The sequence below is a fragment of the Bison bison genome, unplaced genomic scaffold (genome assembly GCF_000754665.1).
Source record: "Bison bison bison isolate TAMUID 2011002044 unplaced genomic scaffold, Bison_UMD1.0 scf7180017864526, whole genome shotgun sequence".
In the NCBI taxonomy this organism is placed as follows: Eukaryota; Metazoa; Chordata; class Mammalia; order Artiodactyla; family Bovidae; genus Bison; species Bison bison.
This window is the reverse complement of record NW_011495077.1, coordinates 1377265-1392659: the sequence shown is the minus strand read 5'-3', so window position 1 is coordinate 1392659 and position 15395 is coordinate 1377265. Positions and strand designations below refer to the sequence as shown.

Genomic DNA, 15395 nt, shown 5'->3' with positions numbered 1-15395 from the left:
AGAGGACCCATCTTGTCACTTGTTCTTACCACAGAGTGGTCCTAAACCTCAGGGTGCATGACTATCTGGAGGGCTTGTTTAAAAATGCAGGTTTCCAGGACTTCCCTGGCAGTCCAGTGGTTAAGTCCATGCTTCCAATGCAGGCTTTGAACCCTGGTTGGGAAACTAAGATCCCACAAGCCTGTGAGGTGCAGCCAAGGAAAAAAAAAAGTTTCTAAAACCCTACCCTCTGAGATTCTAATTCATTAAGTTTGGTTTGATACTAATAGCTGCATTTTTAGGAAGCACTTCAGATGCTAAAGTTCAGTAGGACTCATTGGAAATTAGAAGAGAGTTTCTAGGGTCAGAATTCTGGGTGCAATTTTGGCTTTGCGGCTTATTTGCTACATGTTTGTGAGTAAATTATATAGCATCTCTAAATTTTCTTCCTCTGTCTCCTATCTTGTTGTAAGAATTAACCAAGATAATTCAAACATTTAGTACATTTGTTTATGCTAAAAAGTTACTATTATTATTAACATACCTATTCAAAGCCCAGCATTATGTTAAGCACTGCTACTGCTACTGCTAAGTCGCTTCAGTCGTGTCCGACTCTGTGCGACCCCATAGACGGCGGCCCACCAGGCTCCCCGGTCCCTGGGATTCTCCAGGCAAGAACACTGGAGTGGGTTGCCATTTCCTTCTCCAATGCATGAAAGGGAAAAGTGAAAGTGAAGTCGCCCAGTCATGTCCGACTCTTCTCGACCCCATGGTCTGTAGCCTACCAGGCTCCTCCGTCCATGGGATTTTCCAGGCAAGAGTACTGGAGTGGGGTGCCATTGCCTTTTCCAATGTTAAGCACTAAGAACACCATTATCAAAAGTAAAGAAACAGGGACTTTCCTGGTAGTCCAGTGGCTAAGACTCATTTCGTTGCAACAACATATCCTGCATGATGCAACTGGAACCTGATTCAGCCAAATTAATTAATTATAAAAAACACACACCAAAAAAACCAAGGTGCTAAGTGTTATGAAAAGGGAATGTTGCGTATAATTCCAATAAACAAAGAATGTTACCTGCCGTTCCAGTAAACAATGAATGTTGCCTGCCATCAGGCCATCAGCCAGAGCAACTGCTGGCTGCCCACTCAGCCCACCCCTCCATGGTGTGCCCTGAAGGGAATTCAGGATGGAGATAAACAGGAAACTGTCTGTCTTAGATAGTTAAGGTGCATATCTAAGGAATAATTCTTATAGGTAGTCAAGGACTAAAATCACTAACTTGAGATGTCTGGTTTTTGTGATTTCCATGTTCTACTACATGTCTCCACCCCCTGACACCCCCACCCCCACCCCCCATCCCCAGCAGAAACTGCAATATATCCTGGCTCCTCCCTTTTGGGAGCAGTTCCTCAAAGCAGTCTGAGAGGCTGTCTTCTGGGTTATAGTCCTCAGTAAGGTCCCCAAATAAAACTTAACTCTCAACTTTCAGTTTGTGCAATTTTTCTCTGATTGACAGTGTCAAGGGCTTTTGGAAGCTGTACCATACAGGATATTCCAGGTTACATCACTGTTAGACAGGTTAACAGAATCTCCCACTTTTCAGAAAACCTGTAAGATGTAGAACTTTTCACTTTCATGCATTGGAGAAGGAAATGGCAACCCACTCCAGTGTTCTTCCCTGGAGAATCCCAGGGACGGGGGAGACTGGTGGGCTGCCGTCTATGGGGTCGCACAGAGTCAGACACAACTGAAGCGACTTAGCAGCAGCAGCAGCAGACCTGGCTGAGCACTGAAGAATTGATGCTTTTGAACTGTCATGTTGGAGAAGACTCTTGAGAGTCTCTTGGACTGCAAGGAGATCCAACCAGTCCATCCTAAAGGAGATCAGTCCTGGGTGTTCATTGGACAGACTGATGCTGAAGCTGAAATGCCACCTGATGTGAAGAACTGATTCATTTGAAAAGACCCTGATGCTAGGAAAGATTGAAGGTGGGAGGAGAAGGAGATGACAGAGGATGAGATGGTTGGATCGCATCACTGACTCAATAGACATGAGTTTGAGTAAGCTCTGGGAGTTGGTGATGGACAGGGAGGCCTGGCGTGCTGCAGTTCATGGGGTCGCAAAGAGTCAGACACAACTGAGCGACTGAACTGAATTCAACTGATGACCTGGCTGGAACTGATATTAGATCTCTCGAGACCTCATCTTTTGAGGCAGTACAGAGGTGTTTGTATTTTGTCTTTGTGTGCCAAATCAGCTCTACTGTAGAGGTTGGTCATGAGTAGGAAACTTTTGAACATATGGAAAATGCCTTTTATAACTAAAGTTAAGAGATCTCTTAAGATGTCCCTGTTACTGAACTGAACTCGTGTCCACTCGCTGAGCAGCAAAGCTAATTTGTTGTCACTGGGTTGTGGTGAAGGAAAGTATAGTGGTTATTGTAGGCTCCTAGCCAGAAGTACAAGTGGCTTCTGCTCAGAAGACCTGAACTCCCTGAAGGCTTTCAGGAAAGGGTTATTATTTTTTCTTCTTAAAAAAAACTTATTAAAATTTTTAAAAATCAATGTATTTTAATAGATATTGTGACTTCCCTGGTGGCTCAGACAGTAAAGCGTCTGCCTACCATGCGGGAGACCCACGTTCGATCCCTAGGTTGGGAAGATCCTCTGGAGAAGGAAATGGCAACGCACTCCAATACTCTTGCCTGGAAAATCCCATGGATGGAGGAGTGTGGTGGGCTATAGTTCATGGGGTCGCAAAGAGTCAGACACGACTGAGCACTTTTTTTTTTTAATAGAAGTATAATTGATTTACAATGTTGCATTGGTTTCTTCTGTACAGCAGAGTGATTCAGTTATACACATACATACATTCTTAAAGGCAACATTTGAGGTGAGGGTTACAAGGTGCATGACTTTCCTCTGATTGGTTGGTGGTGAGCTAACAGGGTGAGGTTTCAGGAATTTTAATCATCAGCCTTCTGGTTCCAAGCAGTCTGAGGTCTGTGAGCTTGTGTTCAGCATGTAGTCACAATCCTCCACCTGGATTGGGGGCATTAGTTCCTGGAGAACACCTGAAACATAAATTTCAGATCATTATGTGTGTCCTTTGGGGAGGAACCAGGGCTGCTTTAAATTGTTTCTTAACTGCTTGTCTTTTGTTTCTGTATTCCCTCATCTCCCTAATGAGTAACCGCTTGGGTCTGCTCTTTGGCACTCAGGGAAGGCCTAGGAGACCAAAGACTTTTTCTAAAAAATGATTTTATTTATTTATTTATTTTTGACTGTGTTGGGTCTTCCTTGCTGCTCGGACTTTTCTCCAGTTGGGGCTACTCTTCGTTGCAGTAAACAGACTTCTCATTGCCATGGCTTCTCTTGTGCTGCATAAGCTCTGGGCTTGTGGGCTCCAGTAGCTGTGGCTCATGGGCTCAGTAGTTGCAGTTCCAGGGCCCTAGAGCACGGGCTCAAGAGCTGTGGTACAAGGGCATGTGGGCTTTTCCCAGATCAGGGATCAAACCCATGTCTCCTGGCTTGGCAGGCGGGTTCTTTACCACTGAGCCACCAGGGAAGCCACAAAGCCTTTTTCTTCAAACAAGAAACGGGGACACAGAGGAGCTTTTGTACCAGGGAGGGTCCTATAGGGCTCTGCTTGGTTTCATCCCCAGAGCTGAGATATCTCAGGGTTAGGCTGGATCTGTTAGAATTATAGAATGGAGAAGACTTTCAGGGCCTGCTCTAGGCAGGCCTCTGGGGAGAAACACAAGGTACTTGTTTCTCCCCAGCTTCAAGACAAAATACACTGTGTACAAGTGTACCTTTTACCTCTAACATATGTGATATTATGTATGATTTTATGTATGATTAAAGTATGAATATGGTCTTTATGAATGGAAACTAACTTTTAACAAACCCTCTTTCCTGTGCCTGTAAATCACATTAAATTTTTCGGAAATAGGTGGAATTGATGACCTGATAACTTATGTCTGCCAGGGATAGATTGTGCTTTGGTTTCAAACGGGTGTCATTGCCTTTTGAATGAACTATGAATAAGGTCTGACCCTCAGATTAAACAAAGAAAGTGAGTAAAATAGCTCTAAAGTCGCTCTCTCCAATATGATAGCTGTTAGCCACATGTGGCTACTTGCTGCTGCTGCTGCTAAGTCATGTCAGTCGTGTTCGACTCTGTGCGACCCCAGAGATGGCAGCCCACCAGGCTCCGCCGTCCCTGGGATTTTCCAGGCAAGAATACTGGAGTGGGTTGCCATTGCCTTCTCCGCATGTGGCTACTTAGATTTGAATTAATTAAAAAAATCAAAGTTCCTTAGTCACATTAGCTACATTTCAAGCACCCAACAGCCACCCACGTGTCTAGTGGCTACCGTATATTGCATGGCACAGAGGCTTTTTTATCATCACAGAAAATTCTTTTGGACAGTGTTGCTCAAGCAGTGAAGATTTCAGTCCCGTGTTATGGAGAGTGTTTGGCCCTTGGAAAGGACAATATGGTAAACTCTCATGGATGTCAGGGAGGAAGCAAGACTGAGGGGTTCTCTTTATGGGACTCCCTAAGACTAGAAGGGAAGAAAATGAAAGGAGCCTGTAAAGTTATTCTGTTCTATCAGGGACTACAAGGACAGTTATGTTAGGATGAAGTGATATGGGCTTACTGAAGCTATTTGCTGCTGTACTAGGTCTTAGATCAGAAACTTGATACTTGAGAAATTTGACTTTGTGCTGTTTGCAATTAGATTCCTCAACATTTTTTTTAAAAGAAAATAATAACCTATTTATTATATTAGAAAACAAAGTAAAAGAAAAGAAGATTCCTTTTTCTGTACTCAAACAACAACACTTCTGACACCAAATGTGTGGATTTTCCCATACTAGGCATTTTCCCAGTTCTCAGTCAACACCAACTCGGTGTTCCTAATATTACTCGGTTCTGGCATTGACTGCCCTGACTTAGTGCAGATGCCACAGGTTAAGGACTCAGTCCCACAAGACTCTCCCCTCCTTCTACTTTAGATGCCAATCTCAAGTTCAGGTTTCACCTGTGCCTCTTATCACCGGCTATAACTTGGAGGTTCCCAAGACCCCCTCCTAAGGTTTGATAACTTACTGCAATGGTTCACAGGCCCCAGGAAAACAATTTACTTACTAATGTTAAAGAAGAAACAACAGGGAATTCCCTGGTAGTCCAGTGGTTAGGACTTCGTGCTTTCACTGCCAAGGATGTGGGTTCAGTCCTGGGTTAGGGAAGTAAAAAACAAAAACAAAACAAACAAAAACCAACCAAGCGAAAAAACACAACAGGTCCAAAATGGAGTCACTTGTGCTAAAACCAATTTCTAATTAGACAGTGCAGAATTTTCTAGTCAGGACCAATGAGATGCTTTCCATCCTCCAAAGAAAGATTAGGTAATTTGTCAAAAGGACCCATTCTGTCTCCCATAGGTAGGTTATCTAAACCTGAAATAATCTTTTTATTTATTTATTGCTTTTTTGACTGTGCTGAAAGGCAAGCAGGATCTTAGTTCCCTGACCAGGGATCAAACCTCTGCCCCCTGCTGCAGAGGAAACATGGAGACTTAAGCACTGGACTACCAGGGAAGTCCTGAAATAATCTTTTTTGTTTATGATTTTTTTTGTCTTGCTCCTGAAAACCTCTCCCTTTCTGTAACTCTGGAGCTCTTCTCTACTGGTAAGTTGGGATGCTGCCTGATTCATGAGTTGTTCAGTAAAGGCAGTTAGATCTTTAAAATTTACTTTGTTGAATTCTTGCTAACACTAGATTACTGGTTTATTATAAAAAGATACAATTTAGAAACAGCCATAAGGAACAGATGCACAGGGTGAGATACAGGGGAAAAGGCACATAACTTCCTTTATCTTTTAGATTGTGTCACCCTCTCAGCATCTAAATGTGATCAGCAACTCACAAGTTCTCAGAACCCCTTTGGTTAGAGTTTTTTATGGAAGCTTCATTACATAGGCATGATTGATTATATAATTGTCTACTGGTGATTGAATTCAATCTCCAGCCCTTCTCCCCTCACTGGACCTTGAGAAGGAAATGAAAGTTCCAACCTGGGAATCATGTGGTTGGCTCCCCTGGCATCCAGCCTCCATCCTTAGGGGCTTTCCAAAAGTCACTTCATTAATATAAACTCCAGTGTGGTGAAAGGGCCTTGTTATGAAAAGCAAAAGACATTCCTTCCACCTTTATTGCTCCGGAGCTATTTCAGAAACGGGACAAAAACAAATATAACAAAAGATGCTCCTATTGCTTTTACCACTTAGGAAATAATGAGACCTGGAGATAAAGAACAAATATGTATTTCTTATTGTATCATACTGTCATACAAAGAAAGGGGGTTTTGGCCACACTAGGCCAAAGTTTAAAGGGTGGAGCTGTTACATGCAATAGCAGAGAGAAGAAAAAAAAAGGATTTGAAGGAGAAAGTGAAAATAAAAGGGAAAAGAACTGGAAAACAGACTTTTTCACACAAAGATTATCTTTAGAAGGGTCCTCTTTTTAGGAAGATATATGTTTCTTTTGATAAAGAATGTCATTTCTTACCATAGTGAGATACACTGTACATTCATGGCTTTTGTTTATCAGGGGAACTTCTTGACCTTCCACTTTCCCATTGTTTTATAATGTTGAGTGTTCAAGGGTAGCAGAATATGCCACCCCAAACTATGCCACTTTAGTATAGCATTATTTTGAGCTGAAGGCAACTGAGAAGACACAGATACAAGAAAAGTTCTGGACTTCCCTGGTGGTCCAGTGTTAAGAATTGCCTGCCAATGGAGGGGACACGGGTTCGATCCCTGATCCAGGAAGATTCTGCAGGCTGCTGGGCAACTAAGCCCGTGCTCCACAGCTACTGAGCCCACGCGCTGTAACCACTGAAGTCTGAATGCCTAAAGCCTCTGCTCCACAACAAGAGAAGCCACCTTAATAAGAAGTTCATGCACCACAACTACAGAGGAGCCCCGTTCACCACAACTAGAGAAAGCCTGTGAGCAGCGAAGAAGACCTAGCACAGCCAAAACCAAAAATAAATAATTAAAAATAAAGGTTCTCTGCCCTCCTCTTATTTGCCTAAAAGCAGGACAGAAAGGTGTTCCTGCTCCTCTCTCTACTGCTGCTGCTGCTGCTAAGTCACTTCAGTCGTATCCGACTCTGTGTGACCCCATAGACGGCAGCCCACCAGGCTCCCCCGTCCCTGGGATTCTCCATGCAAGAACACTGGAGTGGGTTGCCATTTCCTTCTCCAATGCATGAAAGTGAAAAGTGAATGTCGAGTTGCTCAGTTGTGTCCAACCCTCAGCGACCCCATGGACTGCAGCCTACCAGGCTCCTCTGTCCATGGGATTTTCCAGGCAGGAGTACTGGAGTTGGGGTGCCATTGCCTTCTCCTAGGAAGGACAGAAAACTCTTGACCTTATCAGCCCAGAGAGGGCACCAGAGGAATCTACATAACAAACTTTACTAACTAGCCCTTATTTTTCATTAATGCTTAATATATTTACTTGCTCAACTTCATATATTTACTCACAACTTGCTTTCCTCTGTTATTTCTCTAAAAGTTTATTGCTTTCTTGGGTTAAGATACTACTGTTAAAAACAAGACAACAGGCTCAAAATGGAGTCACTTATGCTAACTTAATTACAATTTCAGTGCTCCCAGAGATGAAATCTTAAACCAGACAATCAGGGATTGCCTGATCAATACTGTGTGCATGCTCAGTCGCTTCAGTTATATCTGACTCTTTGCAACCCTGTGGACTGTAGCCTGCTAGGCTCCTCTGTCCATGGGATTCTCCAGGCAAGAATACTGGAGTAGTTTGCTGTACTATTAGGTAATCTGCCTGATAGATCCCTGCCATCCCCTAAAAGGATTTCCCTGGTGGTTCAGATGGTAAAGCATCTACCTACAATGCAGGAGACCTGAGTTTGATTCCTGGGTCAGGAAGATCCTCTGGAGAAGGCAATGGCAACCCACTCCAGTACTCTTGCCTGGAAAATCCCATGGATGGAGGAGCCTGGTAGGCTATAGTCCATGGTGTTGCAAAGAGTTGGACATGACTGAGCAACTTCACTTCACTTTATTTCATCCCCTAAAGGAAAATGACCTTGCTGTAACTAATCTGATTTTTGTCTAGTATAATTAACTGTTCTGTCTCCTTTCTGCCTATAAAAGTCTCTTATTTTAGATAACTCCTCAGAGCACCTTTATATCTGTTGGTTGGATGCTACCTCATAAATTATTGAATAAAGCCAATAAAATCTTTACATTTGCTGAGTTGGATTTTGCTTTTTAACGTTATATAAGCCCAAGTTCTGACCACCCTTTTGAGTCACTACTGACTGTTCCCCATGCATGTGCAATGCACATGTTAAGAAACATGTTGGTTTTCCTCTTGTTAATCTGTCTTTCGTCAGTCTAATTATAGGCTCAATGAACCTGAGTAGAGGGAAATAGTTTTTCTTCTCTAACAGTGTTTTAGTAACAAAAGGTCTAAGTTCTACACTGATTTCAGCTTCAACCTAATTTGATTTGTCCTCTGAAAGCCATAAGAGTTGCAGTCCCTCCAGTACCCATTATTTTGCATGCCCAATTACTGGGGCTCTGTGCTTTGCCCAACTTCTAATTATTCAGAGAAATAACAAAGCAGACATAGTTAATTACCTGGGTTAACGATAGTTAATAAGAACAAATATTTCCTTAATATTTACTTTATGTCAAGTGCTGTGTTAGTTACTGTTAACATTATCTCATTTAATCCCCACAACCTTTGAACTAAAGAATGTCACACTTGTCATGTATCTCTAAAAGGATTGAGTCATTAGTCACTGTGGTGGCTGACCTTCAACACACTCTGAAAGGAGTTGAGGGCAGAGATCAGGAATGAGGCACTCTGTGCTTTGGGAAAACTGGCAGAACAGGCCTTCAGATGGATATTTTCAGGAGAAAATTTGAATCCAATTGAGACAGGAGGGAAGGAGGCAGGGCACAACCATTAAAAGAATGATACACAGGGGAATTTCCTGGTGGTCCAGTGGTTAGAACTTGGTGCTTTCACTGCAGGGGCCCAGGTTCAACCCCTGATGGAGGAACTAAGATCCCACAAGCCATGTGGCCTGCCCTCCATCCCCCTCCCTTCCCCCTCCCCCCACACAAAAAAATAGAGGATAAGAAAAATACCATTTAGAACCAAGTAGGCCCAAGATGGTGGGAGATTCAAATTCCAATAGACCTTGAGCCTCATTATAAGCTCACTGTAATACATGTGCATGCTCAATGACATACCCGCAGGCACCATAACAGTTCTGAGATTGGCCATAAAAGCCCAAAAAGTGAGAGGTAAACCAATTTCTAGAAACCCCCACTCCTTTTCCCAAATAGTTGGAATGATCTTCCTACTTGTTAGCCTATGAAATTACCCAACCTATAAAAACTATCAACCATGGGGCTTCTCTCCGAGATGGCCCACACTCTGTCTATGGAGTATGTAACTCCCTCAATAAATCTGCTTTCACTCTACTTCATCTAGTTCTTGAATTATTTCCTTTAGGAAGCCAAGGACCCTCACTTTGTGGCTTATCCCAGGGTCTTGCCGAAGACTTGGGAAGTGACCATCCTCTCATGCCCCATTTTCCTGCAACACAACTTCTTGCATTTCCCCACGCTTAGAAAAGCACTAAAATCATTAACTAAGACATCTGTGCCTTGTGACTAGCAGTAGCCCTCTACCAAGATGTGCTTGACGGCACTTACCCACTCTCTTCTCCACAATCAAAGACATGATCACCTCTCCCCTACCTCTTCAGAGCAGTTCCTCAGAGCTACCTGAGACAGTCTCTTGGGCTATGCTGCTGCTGCTAAGTCGCTTCAGTCGTGTCCAACTCTGTGCGACCCCAGAGACAGCAGCTCACCAGGCTTCCCTGTCCCTGGGATTCTCCAGGCAAGAACACTGGAGTGGGTTGCCATTTCCTTCTCCAGGGCATGAAAGTGAAAAGTGAAAGTGAAGTCGCTCAGTCGTTCCCGACTCTTAGCGACCCCGTGGACTGCAGCCTACCAGGCTCCTCTGTCCATGGATTTTCCAGGCAAGAGTACTGGAGTGGGGTGCCATTGCCTTCTCCGATCTTGGGCTATAGTCCTCAGTAAATCCCCAAGTAAAACTGAAACTCACAGCTCTCACATTGTGCATTTTTACTTCAGTCAACAATCCAATAAGCCAGGTATTGTTCTTTACATCTTGAACAAGAGGAAAATGAAGCTGTCAGACTAACTAACTTGTTCTGGATTAGAGAACCAGTCAACAGCAGGGCTTCCCTGGTGGCTCGGTGGTAAAGAATCTGCCTGCCAATGCAGGACACATGGGTTTGGTCTGGAAGATTTTCTGGAGAAGGAAATGGCAACCCACTCCAGTATTCCTGTCTGGGAAATCCCAAAGACAGAGGAGCCTGGCAGGTTACAGTCCACGGGGTCGCAAAGAGTCGGACATGACTTAGCGACTAAACAACAACAAAACAGCAGAATCAAGGCTCAAATCCAGGATTGTCTGAGTCTTGAGTATGTCCACTACTTAGGATGTGACTTTTTACATAGAGATTCTGATTTAAAATATTGAAACTAACACTAGTATTAACAATTTCCCACTGAGAGATCAGTCAAAAAAATGTTTCAATGATTATAGAATTGTTGCTGGAAGGGGGACCCCTTCCAGGGCCCAAAACTGGGCTCTTTTCTAACACTCGGAAATGAATTGTCCGAGGAGACACATGTGCTGACAAAGCAAGAGATTTTATTTGGAAAGGGCACCGGGGTGGAGAGCAGTAGGGTAAGGGAACCCAGGAGAACCGCTCTGTTGCGTGGTTCGCAGTCTCGGGTTTTATGGTGATGGGATTAGTTTCCAGGTGGTCTTTGGCCAATCATTCTAATTCAGAGTCTTTCCTGGTGGCACACGTATCGCTCAGCCAAGATGGATGCTAGCGAGAGGGATTCTGGGAAGTGTACGGACACGCGGTGTCCTCGGTGTCTCCTTTCGACCTTTCCGGAACTCTTCCAGTTGGTGGTGGCTTACTAGTTCCATATTCCTTAGCAGGATCTCCTGTAATAAAACAACTCATGCAAATAGTTACTATGGTGCCTGGCCAGGGTGGGCGGTTTCAATCAGTGTGCTTCCCCTAACAGAATAATAAACTGAACACAGAAGACTACTTGCTGTTTTAAGTAGTCGAGAAAGCTTTAGTTCATTATATCTGTGTTTGACTTTGCAGATCTCAGAAAAGGATGTATTCAGTAAGTGAATTTGATGTTTTTCATCTCTTCCGCTTTCCCCCTTTGGGAGTTCCTGTGGAGATGCTAATGATGATAGTAGATAAGGATCAAAGGTAGACAAAACATAAGGGATAGACTACTGGAAGGAGCCCGGATGATTCCCCTCAGGAATCCACTCCTAAATGATTAAACAGCATCCGCCTAGTCTTTAAAGTTTGAAGTTGAATACTGGTGAGGAAGCTATCGTCCTACTTACTGATGAGGCAGGGAGAAAGTTTCAACTTGTCAGAGAAACTGAGGCTTCTTGCCTTATTATATTGAAATTCAGAACTGGCATGGTTATGCACTTTTTTCTCAGCAATATAAGAGAGTTTAGATTGAAGTTCTGATAACAGTGTAAATCTCCATGAGTGTGAATATGAATATATCTTCAAATAGATTATAAAGTTTTTTGAGGACATGGATTACATCTCTTCTTTCTAGAACTAAGCAAGGTTTTGCTCATGACTGTTAATCAGTACATTTGTGATGCTCATTTGGTTCCAGTTTAAACACAAATAAGAAGTGAAAATGAATGAAGGAAACTTGCTGTTTTAGGAGTTTTGCTTGAATGCCTAGAATCAAAGTTATTAAATGTAAGCTGTAAAAATACCTGGTTCATGTACTACTTGTAGCTCAGAGGGAGAAAGACTAGGTCTGGAAGGTCAGATTCATATGAAATTAAAACGCAGAAAATGCCAGAAATTAAGGTATATCTTATTTTTCAAAAAGTTAAAATGCTAGATATGAATAGTTGATCTCACTTGTTAAAATACAAACCCTCAAACCTTCATAGTTTCCTCTGCAAAATAAGTTGGAGCTGGTAGGGTTTGAACAAGGCACCAGGCAATGCTCTTACAGGCCTTTCAGAGCTGTCATTCTGGGATAGTACGACAGGTTCAAGATGATAGCTTGGGAATAGAAGGCTGCTAAACTTAGAGAAGGAAATGGCAACCCACTCCAGTGTTCTTGCCTGGAGAATCCCAGGGACGGGGGAGCCTGGTGGGCTGCCATCTATGGGGTCGCACAGAGTCGGACACGACTGAAGCGACTTAGCAGCAGCAGCAGCAAACTTGATCATATACCCTTATGCAATTTAATGGACTTTCTCCCCGCCCCTGCCCATCACCAGCTCTTTTAAGACTATATCATATTTCCCTGAGGATACCTACAATCTAGCATAACGACCTGCTGCTGGAGTGGGTTGCTATTTCCTTCTTCAATGCATGAAAGTGAAAAGTGAAAGTGAAGTCGCTCAGTCGTGTCCAACTCTTAGCGTAACGACCTACAATTTAGCAAAATGGGGGCTGGAGGAGGCGTCCAATAAATGTCTGCTGATTGAATGAACACCTGCGGGACTAGATTTTACCGCACTTATTTCTAAGCGTCCTCAAGAGGTCAGCTCCCAAATCGAGTTCAGGGTCTGGCGGAGGTTCCCGCACCTTCGCACCGCACTTGCCTTCTGCAATAACCAAGTCTAAACTGATGCCTTCGCAGTGACCGGCTCCGGTGGTTCTCACTGCGGGACAACTTGAGTTCCTCTAATGATCTGGGACAGGCATCTGCAGTCAGTGCCCTTAACAGATTTAGGGCCGAGCGGGTACCGAAACCCAGGAAGCGCCAGACATTGACTTAAAGCAGATCCAATTAGGACGCCCAAGAACCAAAGAAAGCCGGAACCCTCGGGTAGCCACGCTGTCCGCTGAAAAACCTATCCTCCTCTTCCTCCCACGCTACCCTGTTGCTAGAGCAACTGTGGGCGTCACTAACCTGACGGCGGAAACAGGACAAAAAGAGTACACGTCTCCAGCTACAGGACAGATCCGTTGCGCAGGCGCACTAGCTTTCTCTGGCTATAGTTGTCAGGCAGTAGACGTATTCTGCGTCTGCGCATTACTTATTTCGCGCCTTGGCCGGCCTATACGCCTGCGCAAAGTGGCAACTCGAGGAGGGCGGAGCTTGCATATTAGCTGTACGCATGCGCCGAGCCTATATCCGGTGTGGTGGTCTGTTCAGTTAGGAGTCTGAGGGTAGGCCGGCGGGAATATTCAGCTTGTAGCTGACTGTAGCCATGTCGGCGTCTGTGTTGTCGGTCATCTCGCGGTTTTTAGAAGAGTACTTGAGCGCCACACCTCAGCGTTTGAAGTTGTTGGACGCGTACCTCCTGTATATACTGCTGACTGGAGCGCTGCAATTCGGTTATTGTCTCCTCGTGGGGACCTTCCCCTTCAACTCCTTCCTCTCGGGCTTCATCTCTTGTGTGGGGAGCTTCATCCTAGCGGGTAATGATTCTATAAGTGATCTCAATAATAATGTGTTGCTTTGGTGCGTACTTCTATTTCCACACAGTTCCCTGGTGGCTCAGACGGTAAAGCGTCTGCCTACAATGTGGGAGACCCCGGTTCGATCCCTGGGTTGGGAAGATCTCCTGGAGAAGGAAATGGCAACCCACTCCAGTACTCTTGCCTGGAAAATCCTATGGACGGAGGAGCTTGTTAGGCTACCGTCCACAGGGTCGCAAAGAGTCGGACACGGCTGAGCGACTTCACTTCTATTTCCACAGTACTCGGTTCTGTATCAGACCACCGCCTTCTGAAGTTGTTAGGGTAATCTGCATTGCTGTGTTTTTGTGAGTGGGGAAGTTGAGGCTCATTCAGGTTGTCGTACCTAACGCCAAAAAGCCGCCGAAGAACTGGACTTAAATCTAGAAACACCTTCATTCTGCTCCTCAACCTGGTGATCCACTTCACTTCATATTGGTCCAGGGAAAACTGCATTTCATCTTTAACTTAAGTTTAACACAGCTTTGAAGTTGGTAAACTTTTAAAACGGAAAACCCAACTCTGAAGCTGTTATTTTACTGTCTTGAACTCAGCTTTCATTCTTATAATTCTATTATTGGTGTGATACAATCAGAAGAATTTTATTTTTCCTTATGCCAAGTCTTTGGGTTTGAGGCTGCTGTGGCTAAAATTGAATTGGCAGACCCCCTAACTTCCTCCCCAATGAGAAGTTGATGGCTTTTCATTGAAGAAAATGCCTAGTGAGAGGGAGTAATGGAGTTCTTGTGGGGGATTGTGATTTCATAGCTGTTGGATAATAGGTAATTGGGTCTAAGAAATGAAAATTGCTTTAGGAAAAAGGATTCAGGGCAATTCATAGTTGCTGTGGAAGGGTATTGGTTGCATTTCTTTTTATTTTTTAAATTTTGTTCTTTTAAAACTTATTTTTAACTGGAGGAGAACTGCTTTACAATGTTGTGTTGGTTTTTGCTATACAGCAGAGTGAATCAACCATAAGGATACCTATATCCCCTCCCTCTTGAAACTCACTCCCACTTCCACACCCCCATCCCCCATCTCTGGGTTGTCATATAGCACTGGGTTGAGCTCCCTGAGTTACATAGCAGCCTCCCACTAGCTATCTGTTTCACACATGGTAATGTATATGTTTCAGTGCTACTCTCAATTCATCACACCCTTTTCTTCTGCTGTGTCCACAAGTCTACTGTCTGCCTCTCTATTCTGCCCTGCATATAGGTTCATGAGTACCATTTCTCTGGATTCCATATATATGTGGCAATATATGATATTTGTTTTTTTGTTTCTGACTGACTACACTCTGTGTAACAGGCTCTAGGTACACCCACCTCAGTTCAGCACCCTCAAATCTGTTCCTTTTTATGGCTGAGTAATACTCCATTGTGGAGAAGGCAATGGCACCCCACTCCAGTACTCTTGCCTGGAAAATCCCATGGATGGAGGAGCCTGGTAGGCTGTAGTCCATGGGGTCGCTGGGAGTCGGACACGACTGAGCGACTTCCTTTTCACTTTTCACTTTCATGCATTGGAGAAGGAAATGGCAACCCACTCCAGTGTTCTTGCCTGGAGAATCCCAGGGACGGGGGAGACTGGTGGGCTGCCGTCTATGGGGTCACACAGAGTCGGACACGACTGAATCGATTTAGCAGCGGCAATACTCCATTGTATGTATGTACAGCTTCTTTATCCATTTATCTGTTGACAGGCATCTCGGTTGCTTCCATGTCCTGACTATTGTAAATGGTGCTGCAGTGAGCA

At 44.0% G+C, this 15395-nt stretch overlaps 1 protein-coding gene across 2 annotated transcripts in view; it reads left to right on the top strand.

Moving 5' to 3' along the window:
- The first annotated feature begins 13262 nt into the window (after nucleotides 1-13262).
- Nucleotides 13263-15395, top strand: part of DAD1 (defender against cell death 1) — a 21890-nt gene continuing 19757 nt past the window's right edge. For both annotated transcript variants that reach the window (XM_010831233.1, XM_010831234.1), the window contains exon 1: nucleotides 13263-13598. In XM_010831233.1, coding sequence (XP_010829535.1) covers nucleotides 13388-13598 — 211 coding nt within the window. In that variant the 5' untranslated portion in view covers nucleotides 13263-13387. The remainder of the gene's footprint in view (nucleotides 13599-15395) is intronic.